The 20653-nt window shown below is 34.7% G+C and overlaps 2 protein-coding genes across 2 annotated transcripts; both read left to right on the forward strand.

Annotated features, from left to right (window-relative positions):
* The first annotated feature begins 466 nt into the window (after nucleotides 1-466).
* On the forward strand, nucleotides 467-8200 carry LOC128243355 (uncharacterized). Its single transcript, XM_052961085.1, has 9 exons — nucleotides 467-1429; nucleotides 3207-3633; nucleotides 3937-4050; nucleotides 4272-4424; nucleotides 4753-4974; nucleotides 5399-5511; nucleotides 6021-6172; nucleotides 6485-6588; nucleotides 6774-8200. The coding sequence occupies exons 1-9, from the start codon at nucleotides 1136-1138 to the stop codon at nucleotides 7577-7579; spliced, it is 2385 nt and encodes a 794-aa protein (XP_052817045.1). The 5' UTR covers nucleotides 467-1135; the 3' UTR covers nucleotides 7580-8200.
* Nucleotides 8201-10214: 2014 nt separating this feature from the next.
* LOC128243926 (serine/arginine-rich splicing factor 2-like) lies at nucleotides 10215-19352 on the forward strand. Its single transcript, XM_052961938.1, has 5 exons — nucleotides 10215-10322; nucleotides 12476-12628; nucleotides 15896-16129; nucleotides 16404-16660; nucleotides 17561-19352. Exons 1-5 carry the CDS (start codon nucleotides 10296-10298, stop codon nucleotides 17643-17645), a joined length of 756 nt encoding a protein of 251 aa, XP_052817898.1. The 5' UTR covers nucleotides 10215-10295; the 3' UTR covers nucleotides 17646-19352.
* Nucleotides 19353-20653: the final 1301 nt, after the last annotated feature.

Consider the following 20653-nt stretch of genomic DNA (forward strand, 5'->3'; position numbering starts at 1 on the left):
GTTGTATTACAAGACAGTTTCAGCACATTGCCATTTTAACTGGTTGATGTGAATGCATCTTGAAACAGCGACATCAAAGCAGAGTCATGTGAAGGGAGTGGACTCATGCTCTTTCATTTAGTGTCATAACCTGTTAAATTATTGACATGCGACCTATTAAACTCGTCTAGTTAAATTGATCATTTCATTTTGGTAATGCATATCGATGGACATGCGGACTGACCACTACAATGATTCCTTTCCCGATCCGTTTTGCAGGGCTATATATATAACGATCTTCAATACTAGTATGTCGTATGTTGTACAACGTGTCGGTATATATGTTTACATGCTTATTAATTTTGATTAAAGGCGCATAACATAAGCTGATGCAAAAAAAAAACTGTTATCAATTTTAATGCATTGTAAAGTTTAGCTCATGTCATGAATGATCGAAAAAAAAAAATACTAACAAATAGTACAATATTAGCGATTTTTGGCACCTTTTCAAGACATGTATCATCAAATGTATGGCCACGTAGCTATTTATCAAAACAAAACATTTATAAAGGGTAATATCTTTTTTTCAGTACCAAACTCATGTTTCGTTGTCATTAAAGTCAGAGTTAAACATGATATATTGCATTAAAAATATATATGCTTCAACCTTTATTGTGCGCCTTTATCATCATGTCTCAGAATGTACATGAATTAACAAGTACACAGCACTCGTCTGCCTGTTTCAGTCTAAGAGCGGCATAACTAATAAGTATTAAAGCCAGAGTTATGGGACATAAAACACATTTACCGCACTGTCTATGGTCGCTTTTAATTAATTCTATCAAGTTGCATTTCAGTGTCTTAATTGTTTTTTTAATTAACGAGCTTTAAAAGATGTGCATGCCTTACGGACGAAGTGGCCGGTGGCGACTACGACACGAATGCTATCACAGTATACAAGCTTAATTAATATTTTTTCAGACACTACACATCCACATATGGATGTAGTACAAAATGTAGACAAAGTTGCTGTAATGACATAAAATACTAAATGTTATCGACAATTCATATCGCTAAGATATTATGACACGTTCGAATTACTTCCCTTTTGGCAACATATCTCTTGTTTATCACAGTTTACTTCCTCAATTTCAAAATGGCGACACATGACGAATATTTCGTTGAAAGGAATACTGAAATAAGCAAATTAGATAAGGAGTGGGCTGAGCACAGAATATTTGGAATCTACGGTCTTCGAGCTATTGGCAAATCATGCTTTGTTGCACAGTTTTTAAAGACTCGGGGATTTGCATCAATAATGTGTGAGTGTTCAACTATACCCACACAAGGTTCGCTATGCTCGTTGTTATGCTCCAAATTAGGAATAATACCGGGCAAAATTGTGCCTGAATCCGACGCATGGATTGAACACATTTGTGAAGCTCTTCAGGTAGGTACCGCAAGTAATAGTACTTTATCGATCATAGATCTGTCACCATTGTAAACAGACCCAGTTTAAGTGCTTATAATTCGTCTTTTTGAATGGTCAATATAGTTTTTATCCACAACATTACTAACATAAATGTTTATATTTCGTAATTACATCAAGTTCAAACAAAATACCAATCGTAATAAAGCCAATCTGACCGGTTAAGAATTGCAGACGCCCGAGTTAAACATCACTTTACGTCCGCCATTTTGACAAAAGTGGAAGATCACATGCGCTAAATATGGTTTATTTTTTGTCGCATTCTAAGAATATAACTTGATGACGAAGGGTGTTTTCCAAAGTTAAGAGGGGCCTCAATTGGGGAAACTATTGTTTTTGTTGTTTTTAAAACGATTCCTTCTTAAAAACAAGCAATTAAAAAAAGGGAAAATTTCAAATAGTTTTTACTTCTGATCGGCACATTCGGCATGGCATGGCATAGTACATAACTGATCTAACAGCATTATTCTTTACGACTAAATCACAAACTCTGCCCCCCGTTTTGCCGCAGGCTGCCGATTTACACTTAAAATCACCCACCGATAGCCTCAGCAGGTGCGCACAGCCTATGCCATAATGAATTACGTCATTCGTTATTCACTTCCGGTTTATCCGAAAACGCATGGAAAACTCATTTCTACTGAATTAATTGACTATTTGAGAATTTCTCAGTGAGTATATTATATCTACGTTTTTCTATACGTACAAATACATCCGTTCACGCAATGTTTTAAATAATTTGCGTCTTCTGGACGCTTAAAATCGCAATCGATCGGTGTTCTTGTTGTTACATGACAAGCAAAAATTACTTTCACTTTCGTTTTTTCTAAGTAAACATCTCAAGCGGATTAGCGGTAAATTAAAGCAATTAACAACTTGATACTAGACGAATACTTGATTAAGAAATGCCGATATACTTAGAAAATAACATATATTGAAGAAAAAAACAGGAAATAAACAAATTAAAAGAAAGTGGGTCACTAAATTTAATGGGGTTTCACATTGTATATTACCTACAAATTCAGCAATAATTTATTGAATAAAAGTCATAATGACTCATATTTGTCATTTAACTGAAGATTGTGTTAGTCTAAGTGCATTGAAAGTGTGTTTATAATAGAAAGGGTCAATTAATTACTCACCATTGACCCATATCAGCATTTGTAACTCTTTTCAGTCTACTGACCTTACTTTTTTGTACTTTCAGTTACTGAATTATCCGTTATGTCAGATGATGACATAAATTGTTCACCAATTCTAATATTATAAGGTTAGACATATCACTTGTCATTTATAATAAGGACATTCCAACAGAAAATACATATTTAAGAATGCCACATTTGGACTTTTGTATGGTATATACACATGGAATTAGAACTGGCCGCTCTCAACTAGTAATTTTTGTTCTACTTTTTATAATCAAATACATGACACAGTGGTTTTTATATTGAAATGCACTGTGAAAATGGTATATATACAACATGTGCACATTTGTTTTAATCTAAAGGAGAAATGTGAACCAGAAACTTGTTATATATATACAATTGTAATAGAATGTAATATCTGACAGACGAATAACTCGTGTTAGTGTTATTCAAATGCTTGTAAGTTTAGTTACAATTGTGATAGAATCAAATGGATTACACCATTGTTTTTCTCTCATGATTCCCTTTAAAATGGTGTATAACATTTGCATATTTGTTAAAGTTTCAAAAATCACTTATTTTACCTACTTCAGGACCAAGAATCAGATATCACTGTAGTATTCGATAATGCTGAAGACACGATCGAAGGTCCTGCAGGTGACACTTTCCTTCACCTATGCGATGCCATTGTTGAACACTGTACAAACGTTCAAGTTATCATCACTTCAACGACAAGAGTGCTGTTTCCGAGACATAGTCAAGTTTACTTTTCACTGGAACTTCCCCCTCTTGGACCAAAGGAATCATTCGAGCTATTCACAGTTGCTGCCCCTGGTGTAGCTCTTGGCTCCTATGCAGATGCTCTTATAGAACTATGTGAAGGTTTGCCTTTACTTATCCTGCTGACAGCTGCGGAACTCCAGGCCGATGGAGGATTCATCGCTCCTGCCGATATGGTGCAGTTACTGCTTGAGTGTCGCCTCGAAACTGTCAGCAACAGTTTGTTTTACCCTAAAGGAGGTATGTAGTGGCTGGATGTTACAATCGCATGGATCATAGTTTAAATTTACTAGGCTAAAATTTACCGGTCATTTTTTTGATCTCGCGATTGGGTATTTTATTTTCAGCATGATATCGGTATTATAATGATATTGATCAATGTAACACTCTATGCGGGGATAATGATTGTTTAATATATATAGTTTATATACAATGGCATGCCATTGAACTGCAGGAATCCATAGAGCTATTACAATTAATGCTTATGGCATAGATACAAATTCGGTTGTTTTTGTTTCCTCATGAGGTGCTGGTTTGTTTCAGATGAGGTTTACCGGAAGTTCATTTTGAGACTTAAAGATGTGTACAGAGCAAATTTGGTAACCCTTGACTACATACCCGGGTCTTTCACAGCATATCATGCCAAGGAAATGCTTGGTAACTAAAGATGGAACCAATATTTGCGCTCATTTCCACTATCTCCCTCATTTATAAAAGCATTAAATAATTAGAATAGTATATTTGTTAAAATGTTGTATTGTGTCTACACCACAATGCTTTTAAGATACAAACATTAATCAATTTCATTCAATAACTGGAAACCAACCAACGGTTCTACAAGTTGTTTAAGTATAATTATATAATAATTATCTTTACAGGAATGGACTCGGAGGCACGCACAAAAGCCTTTACTTTGAGGCCAATTCGAGTGAGGCATGTTTTGAATTATGACTCAAACGAGCAAAGATTCAATATCCAAGGAATTCTAAGAGAAGTTATCAGAGCAAACTTCGTTATCAAGAATTTGGAAGGTAAACTAGTTAACATAACAGTAGAATAACACTGCAGGTGGTCGTTATAATACCTCGATCCTTCATCATTTGATAGTAAATAATTATTTCTATGATGACAGGCAATACATATATTACAAATGCAAATTACATCTTCCTGACATTTCTTTTATTTAAAAACCGTGGAAATGTTGTTTGTATTCATAAAAAATGTAAGAAGATGCAAAAAATACTTAAAAATCTTGGACATGGCCTTTTACTGCAACGAAAATACCAACAGTTCAACATTTCTTCCCTTAAAGCTCATTTGCAATTTCCACTGACTTAAATGTGCATGAATGTATTGCAGAAATACGTTTTAGATACAGCAAGTTATTCAGCAGAGTTATGAAAGACATTGCGCATCGGATGGGTACGTGCGAATACACAAAGGCAATTGCAGACTTTGCATTGGAACAGCCAAACCTTAGAAAATTACTGCATGAGGTTCATCACACAAAACAAGAGAATTACAAATTCTTCATTGAAATGGCTTCAGAATGCACCGATCTTATTGAACAGTTTATGGCAGGTATGAGTAAAAATTGCACCGACTTAATTAAATAGCTTGTAGTAATGAGCAAAAACTGCACCGACCTTATTGAAATGCTTATGGCAGGAATGATTTAAAACTGCACCGACCTTATAAAACAGCCTATGGCAGTTATAACTAAAAGCTGCACCGACCTTATAAAACAACTAGATGGCAGTTATAACTAAAAGCTGCACCGACCTTATAAAACAGCCTATGGCAGTTATAACTAAAAGCTGCACCGACCTTATTGCACAGCTTATGGCAGGAATGAGTAAAAAATAGACCGATCTCATATAACAGATATATATATGTGACAGGTAGGAGTACAATAATCACTCAGTATAATGAATTAACAATTTTAAAATGCCAGATTGTTTTGTTTATAACCAAAGCTCCAGTAGATATTGTACTATGTTTGCAGAGGAGAGTGATAACTTTTACGACGGATGCCTCAGATTGGCAGACATGTATGGTGAGGTGAAGGACAAAGCGACAGTTCATGTAGCAGTTGGCAGCATGGAAACACTGACGAAGGTAAATTTGATTAGGATGTATTCACCTATTTCCTATCGATATTAAAAGGAAGTACAGGTACAAGCTCATTATTGGAATACAAGTTTATGACCTGGGCGTCTGTTATGCCTCTTAATAATATATTCGTTCTATTAATGGCTACTGGGCCTAACCGTGTAGTTTACATTGTACTACTGTAAACTGTATAAAAACAAGAAAGAGATGATGGCTACAAATATAACTTATACCTAGCACAGTCTTTAACTACCTTAAACATAGATCGAATACAAGAGAGGTTGCCAATTAAGCTTGGTCCAAAGTTGTTGTTTTTTAAATGTTGAAGGACATCGGAAAGGGAATGCTCTTGACGCTTCTAGCAAAAATATAACATTTATGCAACGTATGTTTGATCAATTCGAAGAATCAATCCTTAAATAAAAGTAAAACATTAATCACAATTAATTTTAGTCAACTCATTTTATTTTTGATTACTATTATGTTCGCTATTGGACCCATTTCCATTTTACCAGGGAAACCTGCAAAAGGGAGAACGTAACTATATGCAAGCGTTACAAGTACTTGAGAAATCAGGGAAATCTGAGAAGTCCTATGAGGTCGCATCTTTGTTTAAGAAACTTGGATGGAACATTTTCAAACAAGGGTTCTGCGAACAAGCGATTCGGTAGGAAACATGATATTTTATATTGTTTTGTTTCAAGGCAGTAATCCCAATTCTTATTGATTTATTGAAGCATTTTTGATATGTGGTCTGCGTTGTTTGTAACTTAAATGTCTCTTGCAAAGTGTATTTTGACCTTAGCCTTAGCCTCTAAACATGGAATTTACTTATATGTTTGTTTACTGGAGGTTTCTCTGTAGTTTTCATTGTATTATTGTCAACGGGCAGAAGTCTTACTAAGAGTAAAACATACATATTTTTTTAAGTAGGCTTTACCTTCAACCTAACACACTCTTGTAAATTAATGTGTTGTAGGTATTACCAGAAGTCTTTGAATATTTCCCAGCTAGGAGGACATGCCTACGAGTCTCTAACAGTGGAAAATCTGAGTGGAATGGGAACAGCGTTTGTTGTTCTTGGTAAATTTCGCTTTAATTTTTATTTTGTTTAAACTATGTCCATACGATCGCAAATAACCTATACCTTTCACCAATATTATCTAATAAACTTATTCCGTAGGAACAATCCCAAAATCAACCAATTGTATTGCGGCGGTGTTCTTATCAGAACTTTTGTTAAATGTCATTTTATGTAATTATTCCAGGAGAGTTTGATACGGCGGAGAAGTACCATTATTGTTCGCTTAAAAGAAGTGAAAAACTTCAAGGTAGAGTTAGCCCAAATGTTGGAAATTCAATTAACAGAATGGGGCTTTTGTATGATCAAAAAGGAGATCGTGTTAAAGCACTTGAATTGTTTCTAGAAGGTTTGGATATAAAGCGAAAATGCAAGGCTGCTCAAATATCGGTTGTGTACTCTCTGAGCAATGTTGCAAATAGTTTAAATGGAATGGGAAAATTTGCTGAAGCCCATGCACATGTTGATGAAGCCTTTGATATTCTTCATAACCAGAAAGTGCCGATGCTAGACGGTATTTCTCTTATGTACAACACAAGGGGAAAAATATTCGCAAAAGAAGAAAAGTGGGGAGACGCGTGTTTTTCGTTTTCTAAGACGGTTGAAATATCTCGAAATATTGAGCAAAAGAGTTATATCTTCATGAAAAGACTGGTGAATCTTGCCGAAGTACAAGAAAAGAAAGGGCTTTACAAAGAAAGTCTAAAAACGGCAAAAGAAGCGCTACAACTTGAAGATGAGACAAACAAATTACTAGAGCATAATAATATTGTCACGGAATGTTTACAATGCATGAATAGAGTTTATGCGGCGATTGGGGATGATGCAAATTACATCAAAACGTTGTACTCCTTAGAAAAGGAATGTCTGAGGCGTGACCAAATATGTCGCAAGTATAATTACAGTCTGTGGATGGACACAAACCATGCTGTACTTTCAGACGTGCATAACCGGATAAAAAGTAGAAACATTAACGTTGTAGCTGTTGTTTAGACGAATAATGGCGAAGAAATAGGCATACACGACAGTGTTTTCATGTGTATTACTTTTTTCCGATTTGCAGCGTATCGATGAGAACAACCATATCTTTACCATATCGCTTTAATCAGATAATAACTGAACTGTGTTTTATTGCGGCTTTATAAATTGACTGTACCCCTGAGCCGAAATAATGGCATACCGCATACAAAACATGTGTTTCATTGCGTCCTGTTGACATTGGAGTCCATCTTAACTAACCAGACTACAACTTCGATGTTGGAAACACGTTCAGGCGCAATTAAATGTCTGGATGTCGAGATCGATGCCTCTCATTAGAATTAGATAGTGTTCTGTTGCTTTGAAATGTTCTGTTTGGTTCTTTACGAAATATACAGGCTAATTTAAACTACGAAGTATCATAGTCAATGCTCCATTAATCAGTAGAAGATATATGTTGCAGTGCCATCGAGGACAGCAGAAAAAGAGTGGCATTGTGTCTTTGATAAAGAAACAGTTGGGCACTTAAGTTGTTAGCAGTACCGGTCAGCGATAGTATTTTTTTAAATTTATTAACCAAATTGAAAGATCCTCAATACTGTTTTCGCCCTTGCCTAATAAACCTGTTTTACAAGACGTTCGATGGATCAAGCAGGTTGTTCACAATCTCTAACCGATAGTGCCAACTACGTTAAACTTGGTCGAATTTAGAATGAATTAAAGAATTCACAGAGAATAACGGACGGACGGACACCATAACGTATAGACAGACAGACAGTTCCATAACTACATGTATATGCCTGCCTTCAGGAGCTTTTTTTCAAACGCTTACGAATTTTCTGCTGCTGGAGAGTTTATTAATAGGTGTTACATTTTGCCAGACACCAGAATGCCCGCCCGGATCATCCGTTGATCTTTCTTTTCCGTTTAAGGACAAAAGAATGCTAAGATATTTAGGTGTTCTTAAATAAACGAATCTTATAGTAACACGTATCCAATAAATTATTTTCCTTCATTTTTATGTGCACTTAAAAAAGTATCAGTCTAAATTTTCTGCATTTAAAAAGACACAAATAATGTGTAATGAATACGTTAAAATAAATTATGTGCATTTTATTCCCCCATTTTTTTCCTCTGTACTACTTGGGGAGTTTAGAAAATACCTGATTTGTTTGTTGGGAAGAACCAAATGTTGAATATTCCTGGTCACGATTTCTTGGGGCAAGCTGATGTAAATGAGTTTGTGTGCCTTTATTGAAAAGTACTGAAGCTTATACACGAAACGGATTGGGTTCAACTTACAAGGTGAAATATGATGAGCTTAATCAATCGAATTCAAGCATCATTATTTATTCTATTTCTTTTTCGACAAGCTCTTAAACAGGCGCAATATCAAGACTAATTTACTGAAACATCTTAAATTAATTTCTTATACTTGCTGGGGTTATGGGTGTAGTGGCCTGACGTTTTTGTGTGGGTTTGTTGTTAGGGATTGATCCTTTCACTGGAACAATCACATCTTTGTACATTACTTTGCACATTAATGCTTCCGACAACGCTACAAGTAATTTAAATGTGACAAGAAGATCAGCCGTAAACCAAATTGTTAACTTAGTCCCACACTTTTAATTATAATTCATTTTATTTCACCACATATGTGTTTAACAATTACTGACAAAAAATCACCTTGTCTTATCCCCGCATAGCCATGCAAATAAGTTTGACATACATCATCTACTTTAACAGAATATTTAGCTTCAAAATGCATACAATGCATAATTCTGGAAAGAAATTTTCCATTTATATATATTTTTGCTCATCAACTTACGCCAAAGAGCCAATTTATTAACACAGTCAAACGCTTTCTTGTAATCAATAAAATCACAGATCGTTTTTTCTTCTTAAGCATATATAAATAAAACTCTATAATCAACTTCAATAAAAAATATATAGTCAACTGTACTACAGCCTTTTCAATACCCAGCTTGTTCTTTACAAAGCATATTATTGTCTTCTAGAAAACAGTTCAGTCCATAGTTTAAGATAGAAGAAAAACACCAGAGCAGCTCAAAATGATAATGTCACGATAGTTATCCGGATCATTTATATTGCCTTTTAATTTTAAAAATAGGTAAAATAATACCTTTACTCCACACTTCAGGAAATATTCCAGAATCAAGAATAATTTTAAACAGCTAACAAATTAATTCTATATATATTCATCTCTATTTCACTATTTTAGATATTCATTTATAATATTATCGAATACAGATTATATATTATTATTATTATTATTATTATTATTATTATTATTATTATTATTATTAAGACTAGCTATAGACTTTTTATCTTCCATAAAACCAAATGGATCATTTAACGTAGCATTATTACAAGATAGGATATCGAAGTCTACGTACGGTATGGTTTAACTTAACACAGTGATCATAAAATGCTATATAAGCTATACATATTTGATATTATTCCTTTCTTATCACTATAAAACTTATTTAACAAACTGTAGTATTCTTTAGAATGAGTTGTACACATATATTTTTTAATCTTTTAATTAACATCGTTACAAAAAGAGCACATTTTCTTATTCAACTTTTCTGGTATAATCTTCTGTTATAACAAATAGTTTCAGTCGTTTATTAGTTTAGTGTAGCCACGCATACTTCGGCGTCTGTTTTTACGAGGAGCGCGAAGGCTCACGGGAGTGTGGTAATTCAAAATGTCGGCATCTGAAAGCGAATTGGAGGTAAATATTAACGATGTTTTTCACAATACTTACCGATTTTAACTAATTGCATTTCGTCAGTAATATTGAGCGTTATTATATTAATAGTATGGCCATTAATAAATTGCTCTGGATGAATGATCAAAGTTACATTTAATAAAATGGTGTGCTGGGTGGGGTAACGCGTTGTTTGTAAACAATGTTGAATGGAAAACCCAAAGCGAAAGTCTGTATCTGTTCTGTTATGTAGAAGGGCCACTTCTGGCATATATCTACGGGGGGAGGGGTTCTAGTAGCGCTGTGGGAGAGCTTTTTTAAAGTTTTATTTAAATGGTATTTAGTATGGTGAACATTGATTTCAACATTCTTAATTTGACAAACTGTTACCATCAGCTTTAAAAAGGTCATAGTAAAGTGTAGTCCAAATATTTGTACGTTGACAGATTTTTTTTACGATTTTTGAATGGCAAATCCTTCACGTACAAATTGTTTTGTACCAAAAGTGGGTAGTTATTCCGATTAGGATTCCAGATTAAAGCAAATTGCGTCTATAACATATCATAAAAACAAGAAATATTACCAGATAATGTTAGTGTAATGTGTGTGGGCTAGTACTAGTCTAAAATAATAGACATGTTATATGGGATTCTTCCAATCCCTAACGTCTAAACGGGTTTGTGCAAAAAGCGGGTGGGTTTGAAAAATATTGATATGGTAAGTGAAGAATTTTATATTTGAAATGGACATTTATATTCATATTTTACCATCTAAGTGCAAAGCTATTTGGCACAAAACAAGCATGAAATGCATTAAAAAACGAAAATTGACTGACACAGACAACAATTATGCCAAGCAGAACAACTCGACCCAATCGTAATAACTCTGCCACCTCCGACAAGCTTCGAGATAGACCTCATAAATTAAATATAATCGTAACAATTCCCCCCCCCCCCCCCCCCCCCCCCGGGTCTAAAACCCGTTTAGATGTTAGTGATTGGAAGAATCCCATATAACACGTCTATTATTTTAGACTTAAGTAAAGTGAATTGCTTGATAGAATGTACAGGATATCATCACTGAGTTTGACACTGAAATATGGCCCTTCATTTGCTATTATTACTAACATTATTCTTTAAGTAGTTACTTATAAGCTTAATCTGTGGAAACCCCAAAACCACATTGCCCTCATGAATGCCATGTTTTTCGAATTGTAAATGAAAAAAAAACAATTGTTTATACTGTCAGAAAGGTGAGGCTACAAGAAAAATGTAACGTTTAGGATAGTTGCTGCTCCAATTCTTACATAATAGGTCAATTTGCACAGACTCAACACTGAAAATGCAAATTACGAAACAATGGAGAAGTTTGGGAACTACAAAAAAATCCCCCCTCAAACATGTTTAATGCTGACTGACATGCAACTTTTGCGCATGTCTTACAAAAAGTAGATTGAAATTGCTTTAAGTGAAATCTGGTTATTAGAATGGCTTAGGTGGGCCTAAAACTGTCTATGTTACCAAATAATTTAAGTTAGGTTTGACATATAGTGACCAAAATTGTTATGTAGGAAGAGTTTATGGAGGACATCCATGGGATTGCATTTTGGGTCTCTAGGGTCAAGGTCATTGTAACTAAAAATTGAAAAGAAAAACAGTTGAAACTGAATCTCACAACAAAGGCTGAAGTTCATCTGTCAATCATTGAAAACCTGGTTTATTTACATAGGGGCATTTCTTATTTAATTTGACTTTTTTTTTATTGCTTTTGACAGGCATATATTACATCATTATTGTATTCATTTTTAAGACAAATGCATATAGTCTAGTGCCCTGTCTTATGACAGCTTTTGTTTTTGGAATTGTAAATGGGATGTAATTTCAACCCTATTTCAGGTATAAAAAACACAGTTTTTCTTAAAATATTTTTAACATCATAGACGTGATAAATGTATAGCTCATTTTCAAAGTTCAAACTAACTTATTTCAGAATTGTTCATAGTTACTTGAGACACATGTTAAACTCATAATAGTTATTCACCAGATTGGTTCTTGAGTTTACTAAATATGCTAGTATAGCCAGAATTTTAGGTATCAATCATAGTAAAAAATTATTACCGGTAACAAAATGTACAGTTATGGAAGCCAAAACTTGTTTCATTATCTCATCTCTTTCAGGTTGCAGAGATACTAGGTGAGCGAAAGAGCCGTAAAGGCCTGGAGTACCTCATCAGGTGGAAGAACTATGGTAAAGATGAAGATTCCTGGGAGCCACTGAAAAACTTGCAAAATGCAGTCCAGGCTCTGGCTGCCTTCAAAGCAAAGCTATCTGTATGTAATCTTGTAGATTACCATTTTTGTTGGCCATTTTTGTAAATTGACTTCTGTTTGCATGTTTTTACAGCCTTTGCATAAAAGCCACCATTTAATGTCACGGTCACCTAATGTCTGGCTCATACATACCACAGTGTACGCGAAAACACGTCGGACATTGCCAGTAGAACTGTCTGCCGTATCTTCAAAGAACGTAGGACAGAATTGTCCGACGTTTATGTCAGGGTTAAACTGATATCCAAAGTTGAAATATTATTCTCGAATGAAACCTTTGACAACTGTCATTTTAACCGGATGCGCAACAGATGGAACTAAAATGCGGCTTCCCGGAATTTCCTGAAAAGACGTATTTTGATGTAATTTGCCACGTAAACCAGTATTGCCAAATTAATTTTAAACAGGGATGATAAAATTCCGGATTAATCCGGAATTCTGGATTTAAGTCCTCACGGATCGATTTTGAGATTAATGTAAATCCGTTGAGTTTTTTCTAGGGGGGAGGGGTACAGGGAGCGATTCGAGCTCAGTTCGAACAATATGGGTACGAAAGGTGAGTTTTCCGGAAGTGTAAAGCCGGAAATTAACGAACCTAATTACGTCTTGGCAATCGAGCTATATGATTGGTTAAGATAGCATCCGGTGATTACGGAAATTACCGATGGGACTAGAAGACAGTATCCGGATGGTCGTATCCGGATATGACAGACGACGAAGACAAATAAACGGGTATTGGAAAATTGGAAAAAAAAACGACCACCACCAACTTCTAAAAACATCGATTCGTCGATTTTAAGGGTATATTTGCCATTTATTTTTAAGAGAAATTCCCGAAACGTTTCTTTTTGAGTTAATAGAAATTGATCAAACTGAGAATGAATTTGCGCATGTAGCATTATTTCGGACATCCCGATTCGGATTGTGTCATAATAATCGATTTTTATTTTACAAATTTTATTTGGCCGATTGAAGTTTACGCTGTAAACCGTTTTTTAATATTCTCATAATGTTTGGAGCATTGTTGACCGTAATGGGAGGTTCAAATGAAAATTGATTTGGTTCAAATTTAATAAAAAATTTGTAGTAGTAATATATATTACGTAGAGGCAGTCATTTTATTTAAATTTTCTATTTGAGACAGTTCAACAAAACTTCTTGAGGACCCAGTTTGAGTGAGATTTAAATTCTTTTGTTGTAATTTGTATTTCCAGGTATGTTTACCTGTATGGTTACAAAAGTCATGGATGAACAGACACCTCAGCCAGTGCATCCAGTTATTCCTGTCAATGACTGACAATTGAATCCAGAGGCCATGATACTTGGATTTATGGCTGAACATGCTCCCTGGCACCACAGTAGTGTGTCTTACTTAAGACACTTGCCAAAGATACAAAAGCTCTCAGCGAATTAAAATTCAAAGGTGTACAGCATCATACAAGATGACTTATGGAGTGGCTAGCCATTTCAATGATGAACATGTGGAGGATTTAATGGATCTCGGTTTTGTTTCAACTAAGACAAGTCAACAAACACAAACACTGAGAAAACTGTTGCAGCTATTTTTCTGGCATAGAATAAGAAATAGTGTTGAGACATTTGGCCTCCTTAAAAATCACAAGGGCTGATTCTGAATCAATTTTCATAGAATTTGAAAGCCTGTTTGAGAGACTTGAACTGCTGTGGGACAATCTAGTTTGTGTGCTACTGGACTCATGTAACACCATGAGGGGAAAAAATCTGGCTTGGGGACCAGAATACGTCAAAGTCCACCATGTCCACAACAGCTACGCTGCCAAAGCATTTAAGTCCCGTTTGGATATTACTTGTAATAATATATATAATAATTAATAACATTATATTCTCATCAAATGTGCAGAAAATGGAATAAATACTCTTATGATACATAAAAATTGAATAAATAACACTTTTACAATAAACATTTGCAAGCATGATAATTGATACGTTGTTCATTATTATAAATCAAACATCCCACAGTGTAGACTGTTCATACACAGGCATTTGATCATAGCCAGTTGAGTTTTATGGGAAGTGGACAACTGAACCAAAATGTCAGGTACATGTCTAATGCCTGTGACTTCAGGTAAAAAGAGTAAATTTAACTTTGTTTAAAGACAACTGTGTTAAACTTCACTGCTAAGATTCCTGATAATTGTTCTGATTGTGGATGTCTCCTGTTGAACATAATTTTATCTACCAAACCGAAAGATGTACTCCTTGAACACTATTCTAAGGCAAAAAAGGGTATTAGAATCCCTGAAATACGGAAAGCTTCGGGGGGCTTCGCCCCCCATGTCCCCCCACCAGGGCTTTGCCCTGGACCCATCGGGGGCCTTGAGCGGCCCCCTGAACCCCACGCAGACATTTTCAGAATTGGCAACTTGGCTCTGTTATCATCCCTGTTTAAACTATGCCAGTTTTTTGATATCAGGTCAGGATAATGAACATGTATTAACATGGGTTAGTTTAATAAACTGTGTTTGTTTAAAAGCAATTAATGGTACATTTTCGATGGGACGAAATTTTACTCCAAAATTGCAGTGTAATAACTCAGTTCCGCACTTTAAACTGGCTGTCACGAGAGATTCTAGCGTCATGGTGAATGAGGTCATAGTATCGTTATTAGTCTCTTGGGTGATGTCAACAAATATGTTGGGGTTAAAATATATAAATGGGGCTAAACCCGGTAGTAGGAAAAGAAAACAGTCTGATAGTGAAAAAGTAAATCCTTCGAAAGTAACAAGGCACTTCTTTGAGTAGTGGAAAATCGGTAGGCCTTGGCTACATTATGACCACATATCGGAAAAAATATCCTGCAGATATTGTATAAATCAAAACATGCTTTCTGAAAAATGTCCTACGTAACATGAAAATGTTCTGCGTAAACTATAAAGACGTCAGACAAAATGTCCAGCGTACACTGCATACCATACCAGCAAATGATATTATAATCCAGACATTGAATAGTCTACAACTTATTTTTTTATTTGGTATAAAATGTCTGATGTATTCTTTGTTACTTTGGTGAACTTTTATCTGTAATGACCTTTTTTTCAAAAAATTTGGACAACTGGCTTATTTTTCAAATCAAAGGGTTAGAGAGTTGATTTTTTTGCCAAAAAAACAACAACTGGTAACTAACACTCATTGTTTATTTTAAATCTATTAGCTAAGTTCAAGACTGTTGTACTGCTCAAAGAAATTCGTATAATTGGTGATCAAATTTATTGATACAAGTTTGCATTTCAGTCTCCAAAGAAGAAGAGTGGAAGAAAGTCAAAATCTCGATCAAGATCTAGAAGTCGTTCACGCAGCAGGACCTCGAGCAAATCACCGGCCCGCGGGAAGAAGGCGGCGTCACCATCCAGGTCCAGTCGAAGGTCTACAACTACAGTAACAAAAACACCCACTGTACAGGAGACAAAGACCGAAACAGTCACAACCTCACCAGGCAGGAGAGCAACAACAACAGAGACTGTCACTGTGAGTAGGAATGCAACCACACAAGTTTTTTTACTCCATAAAATGAATACTTTTTAATGTAAATTATTAAATAAAGTTTCCTGAAACTCATGTTATTTTGTCATTTAACTGCCATGCAAAAATTGGTGCATTTGTTTATATATAATATATATCACATATCAAGTTGTTTTTTCATTTATAGGAAAATATAATCAACATTAAGTATTTATTCTAAAATCAATGGTTGCATATATCAATGGTTGCATATTTAATTTCATGCATTTCTTTGCTGCAGAAATCTCTACTCACTCCATCTACAAGCCAAAAAATCTCTCAGGTGACGAGGAGCACTGAGGTGCACACATCATCCACACGCACGGATTCTGTAGCCCCCCAGAAAGAGCCATTGGGAATCATGGGTAGATTGTGCGGCTGCTGGAAAAACATGTGTAACTGCACATGTGGCATTGTCAGGTCCGACTATCCGGCCATCGTGGTGTTCACAACCATTGCCATCATCATTCTTAGCTTCATTGTCCAGGATAAAGTTGAGTAAGTGATGTGGCACCAGTTTTGATAAAGTTTTTTCCAAAATTCTTGGCTTTTAAATTAGCCAAAACATTTGAGAGGTCTGAAGGGTTTCCTTCCTTTCTTTAAAAGTTAATCTTTACCATATTTTTGATAGGCGTAACAGTTAGGATTTGTATTGTGGTTTTAAGAACATGCAAGCTGACTTAAAAGTTCCCTGACTGAAGTTTTGAAACTTGTTTTTACAACATAAAAAGTTATAAAATGATCTTCACATAACTTCAGCACAATGGAGTTGAATATATAATTGTAAATATTATATTATTCCTACAAGTTTCAGAGAAATGTGATTTATGATGGATAAATGGGAACAGAGCATATTATTTGTTAATATTTAGTTCAAGATAGAATAAATTCAATCCCCCCCCCCAATCTCAAAGTTCAAGGTCACAATTGCAGTTTAATCATAATGGAATACTGCATATATGCACATAAGAATACACTTGTTGTCCAGGCTGTAACATTGTCATGTAGTGAGGGAATTTAAACTTATTAAGCACTTGTGTTTGGTACATTATACATAAAGATGACATTTCATGTGCAAGACCCACAGCTTGAGCTGTAACTTTGTCATGCAGAGAGGGATTTTAGAATAACTTATTACTTACAAGTTGTGTGCAAGACCCACCCCCTGACTTCATATCCATACTTGAAGGTTTATCATGATCACAAGGAAGAAACACTAACTCTCAAAGCTTGTAGATGATTTCTTTTAAAGGAATCTGATGAGATTGTCCTAAAAATGACAGTCTGTTTGCATCCTTCTGCACTGGATGCTTATAGTGTTGAAGATTGGCATTTGTCAAAATGTGTTGCATTAAAGTATTAAAAATTGCATTGAACAAAATGTTGTGTTTGTTTCAGCTTTGAGAAGGGCTGGGCTGCATTTGTTGGCTTCTTTGTGGGCATCTGGACATGGCTGACGTCGCTGATGCCAAAGAGCAGCTAGAGGGCGGCCTGGCACCTACAGCCATTCAGGTGGTGTGTGTGCCCGGTCCGGTGGCACCCACTGTTGTATAAAAGGCAGCAAACCATGTCTTTATTCAATCATCATGTTGACAGGATGTTATCCTACTCACTGTCACTTGTTTTATTAGTTAGTTTTAATAATTGTCTTGCATTGTCCTGCTTTGGATCTAAACCTCTTTGACCATAAAGTATTCAATTCTATTTTTTGTATCTTAATTATGAACTTTTAGAGTATTTTGAGAATGGTTTTACTTAGGTTTTGTACAGCTTTTAAGAATAGTAGTTTTTATGGAAAAGTCATATGCAGGCTTTGTGAGGTGATCATAATTTTCTGAATGAAGTGCATATTATACTCCTAAAAGACTAAATAAATGAGAGAAATAAATATTGTATTGATATATATATATGTATAATTGTACCTTTTTCCTTCTTAGATTCTTGCAATTTAAGCATTTTAAAAGAATGTGGCCAAACTCAATTCTTTAATTTCTTGTTTTGAAAGAATTGTTGTTAGCAAGCAATACCTGTATCACTGTTGTATTTACTTGAAGTATTATCACACTAAGAGGTCATATGGTGTACTTAATTACTTGATTCCAGTAGATAGCTTGTGCATAAAAGTTTTGATACTCAGATTGTACCCTTCTTAATCAGGTTGTATACATGCATTGGCATACTTGGTGTACATGATTTTTTATGTTTTATTTTTAAACATTACAAAATACATTGTTTTATTCAGTCATACACCAAAATGTTAAATGTTAGTCTTATAGTTTGCCGTATAATCAAATGTTAATCCAATTCCAAAATAATTACTGCCCATTTGAAACCTGCCGGCCAGGGACTAATCAAAACCTACAGCACCATTAATTGTGTTTAATTCAGTTGCTTTAGCTTCTAGAGTTTTTGCCCTGGTATTAACAGTTAATTAATGAAACTTTTTTACCATACAATAGGTGTGGCTTTTACAAAATTATTTGCATTTCTTAATTTGCTAGCTTTTACTTGCCATTAGGGATTCCCCTGTAGGATTTTAATGTTGCATTAAGGCATTCAAAGTAATTATTTTTCAGTTTTACCCCTTTCCAGCTTGAAATTTTAAGTGAGATTTATTATGCAAAGTTTCTGCTGAACTAAAATGTATTTTGAAGGTCTGATTGATACTTTTTGCAGGATACCAATTTTGTGAATCAATTGAATTTATATGTGTTGTAAATAGGTGCCTTAATGTAATGTTGGTTTTATGTCAACCATTTAATAAATTATGAGTAAAGTAAGATGTTTCCATTATTCGTACACTGGTGGCATATAGTTTGTATGTTATAAAAAGGATTTCAGCATCCATCGTATATGTCACATTGCAAATACATGAAACATTTAGAGTTTCTCATATTATGTATCTGGTATGTACTGCATATGTTTTTAATGATCATTCGTATGTGTTTTGCCATCATCATACATTTAGTTATGGCTAATTCATCCTTTTAAACTCTCATTTTAATGTCATGATTCTGTTTGATGTCAACATTTATTACCATATTTCCATGTTTCAGTATTTGTACCGAACAAGTAATAATTGTTTCATAAACAACAAGTGTACATTCGTTTTGTATGCATTTGGTGTCGTTCTTTGTGTACTGTAAAAGTGTCATGTATTTCAATGTAAGCAATAAATTTCTTACCAATCTGTGTGAATTGTTGTAATGACGAGCACTCTACGGTTGAGTTAGTTCATACAGACAGCTTCCAATGAAGCTTTATTTTCCCTTAGCTGTGGCTGGCTGATGAGGATACTCTTTAGCTCGTTCTTTTTTGCAACAAAATATGTTCGTTACTTTGATAGCCTTTGTGTCGCTGTCGGCATTGGGTTAGAGTTTAACATTGTCAACAACTCGAATACATTTCTCAAGATATTTACATGATTTTTTTTTTAATTTAGTAAATAACTCAAATATATTCTCAAGATATTCACATGGAAACTTTGTCAATAACTCTAATACATTTCACAAGGTATTGACATGAAACTTGGGTTTACATTGACAATTACTTGGAATACATTTCCTAAGATATTCACTCGAAACATGGTTTCAATTGTCACTTAATCATTTCTCAAGATATTCACATGAACTTGGTTAACATTGTCAATTACTCAGAATACATTTCTCAAGATATTTACATGAAAACTGTTAACATTGTTAATTACTCCATACATTTCCCAAGATATTGACTTGAAACTTGGTTAACATTGTCACTAAATCGAATACATTATTAAGATATTCACATGAAACTTGGTTAACATTGTCAATTACTTGAATACATTTCACAAGATATTGACTTGAAACTTGGTTAACATTGTCACTAAATCGAATACATTATTAAAATATTCACATGAAACCTGGTTAACATTGTTAATTACTCTAATACATTTCCCAAGATATTGACTTGAAACTTGGTTAATATTGTCACTAAATCGAATACATGTCTCAAGATATTCACATGAAACTTGGTTGATATTGTCACTGAATCGAATACACTTCTCAAGATATTCACACTTTGAATTGGTCAACATCGGGTTGAGGTCTTATTTTCCCATAAAAAAGGGTTGTTTTGAAATCTGAGTTTGTTCCCGTCCCTGGTTTGAGTTCTACTAAACTAGAAAAAGCTTCCTTAAAAACGCAGACTTCTTTTATTTATGCATTGTGTAACGAGTATTGTCTGCGATCGCCGGGTTCTCAAACTAATACCAGCATTCTTTAGTTAGTGTATTTAAGAGTTAATCATTAGAGATAGCAGCACGCCATCACAAACTGAATTCTAAAATGACCCTGTTGCTACGCTACAGTGACCAAGCCTGCAAGAGTGGACAAGTACGGATGATTCGGTTGATATCGCTGTCCGGGTGCGAACAATATGTGTTGTGATGTCATCAGACATTGTACTCTGTAAGATTAAATAAAATTAATGCTTTTCTGTGTATTTATAGTAATC

This window comes from Mya arenaria, chromosome 8, assembly GCF_026914265.1.
Source record: "Mya arenaria isolate MELC-2E11 chromosome 8, ASM2691426v1".
NCBI lineage: Eukaryota > Metazoa > Mollusca > Bivalvia > Myida > Myidae > Mya > Mya arenaria.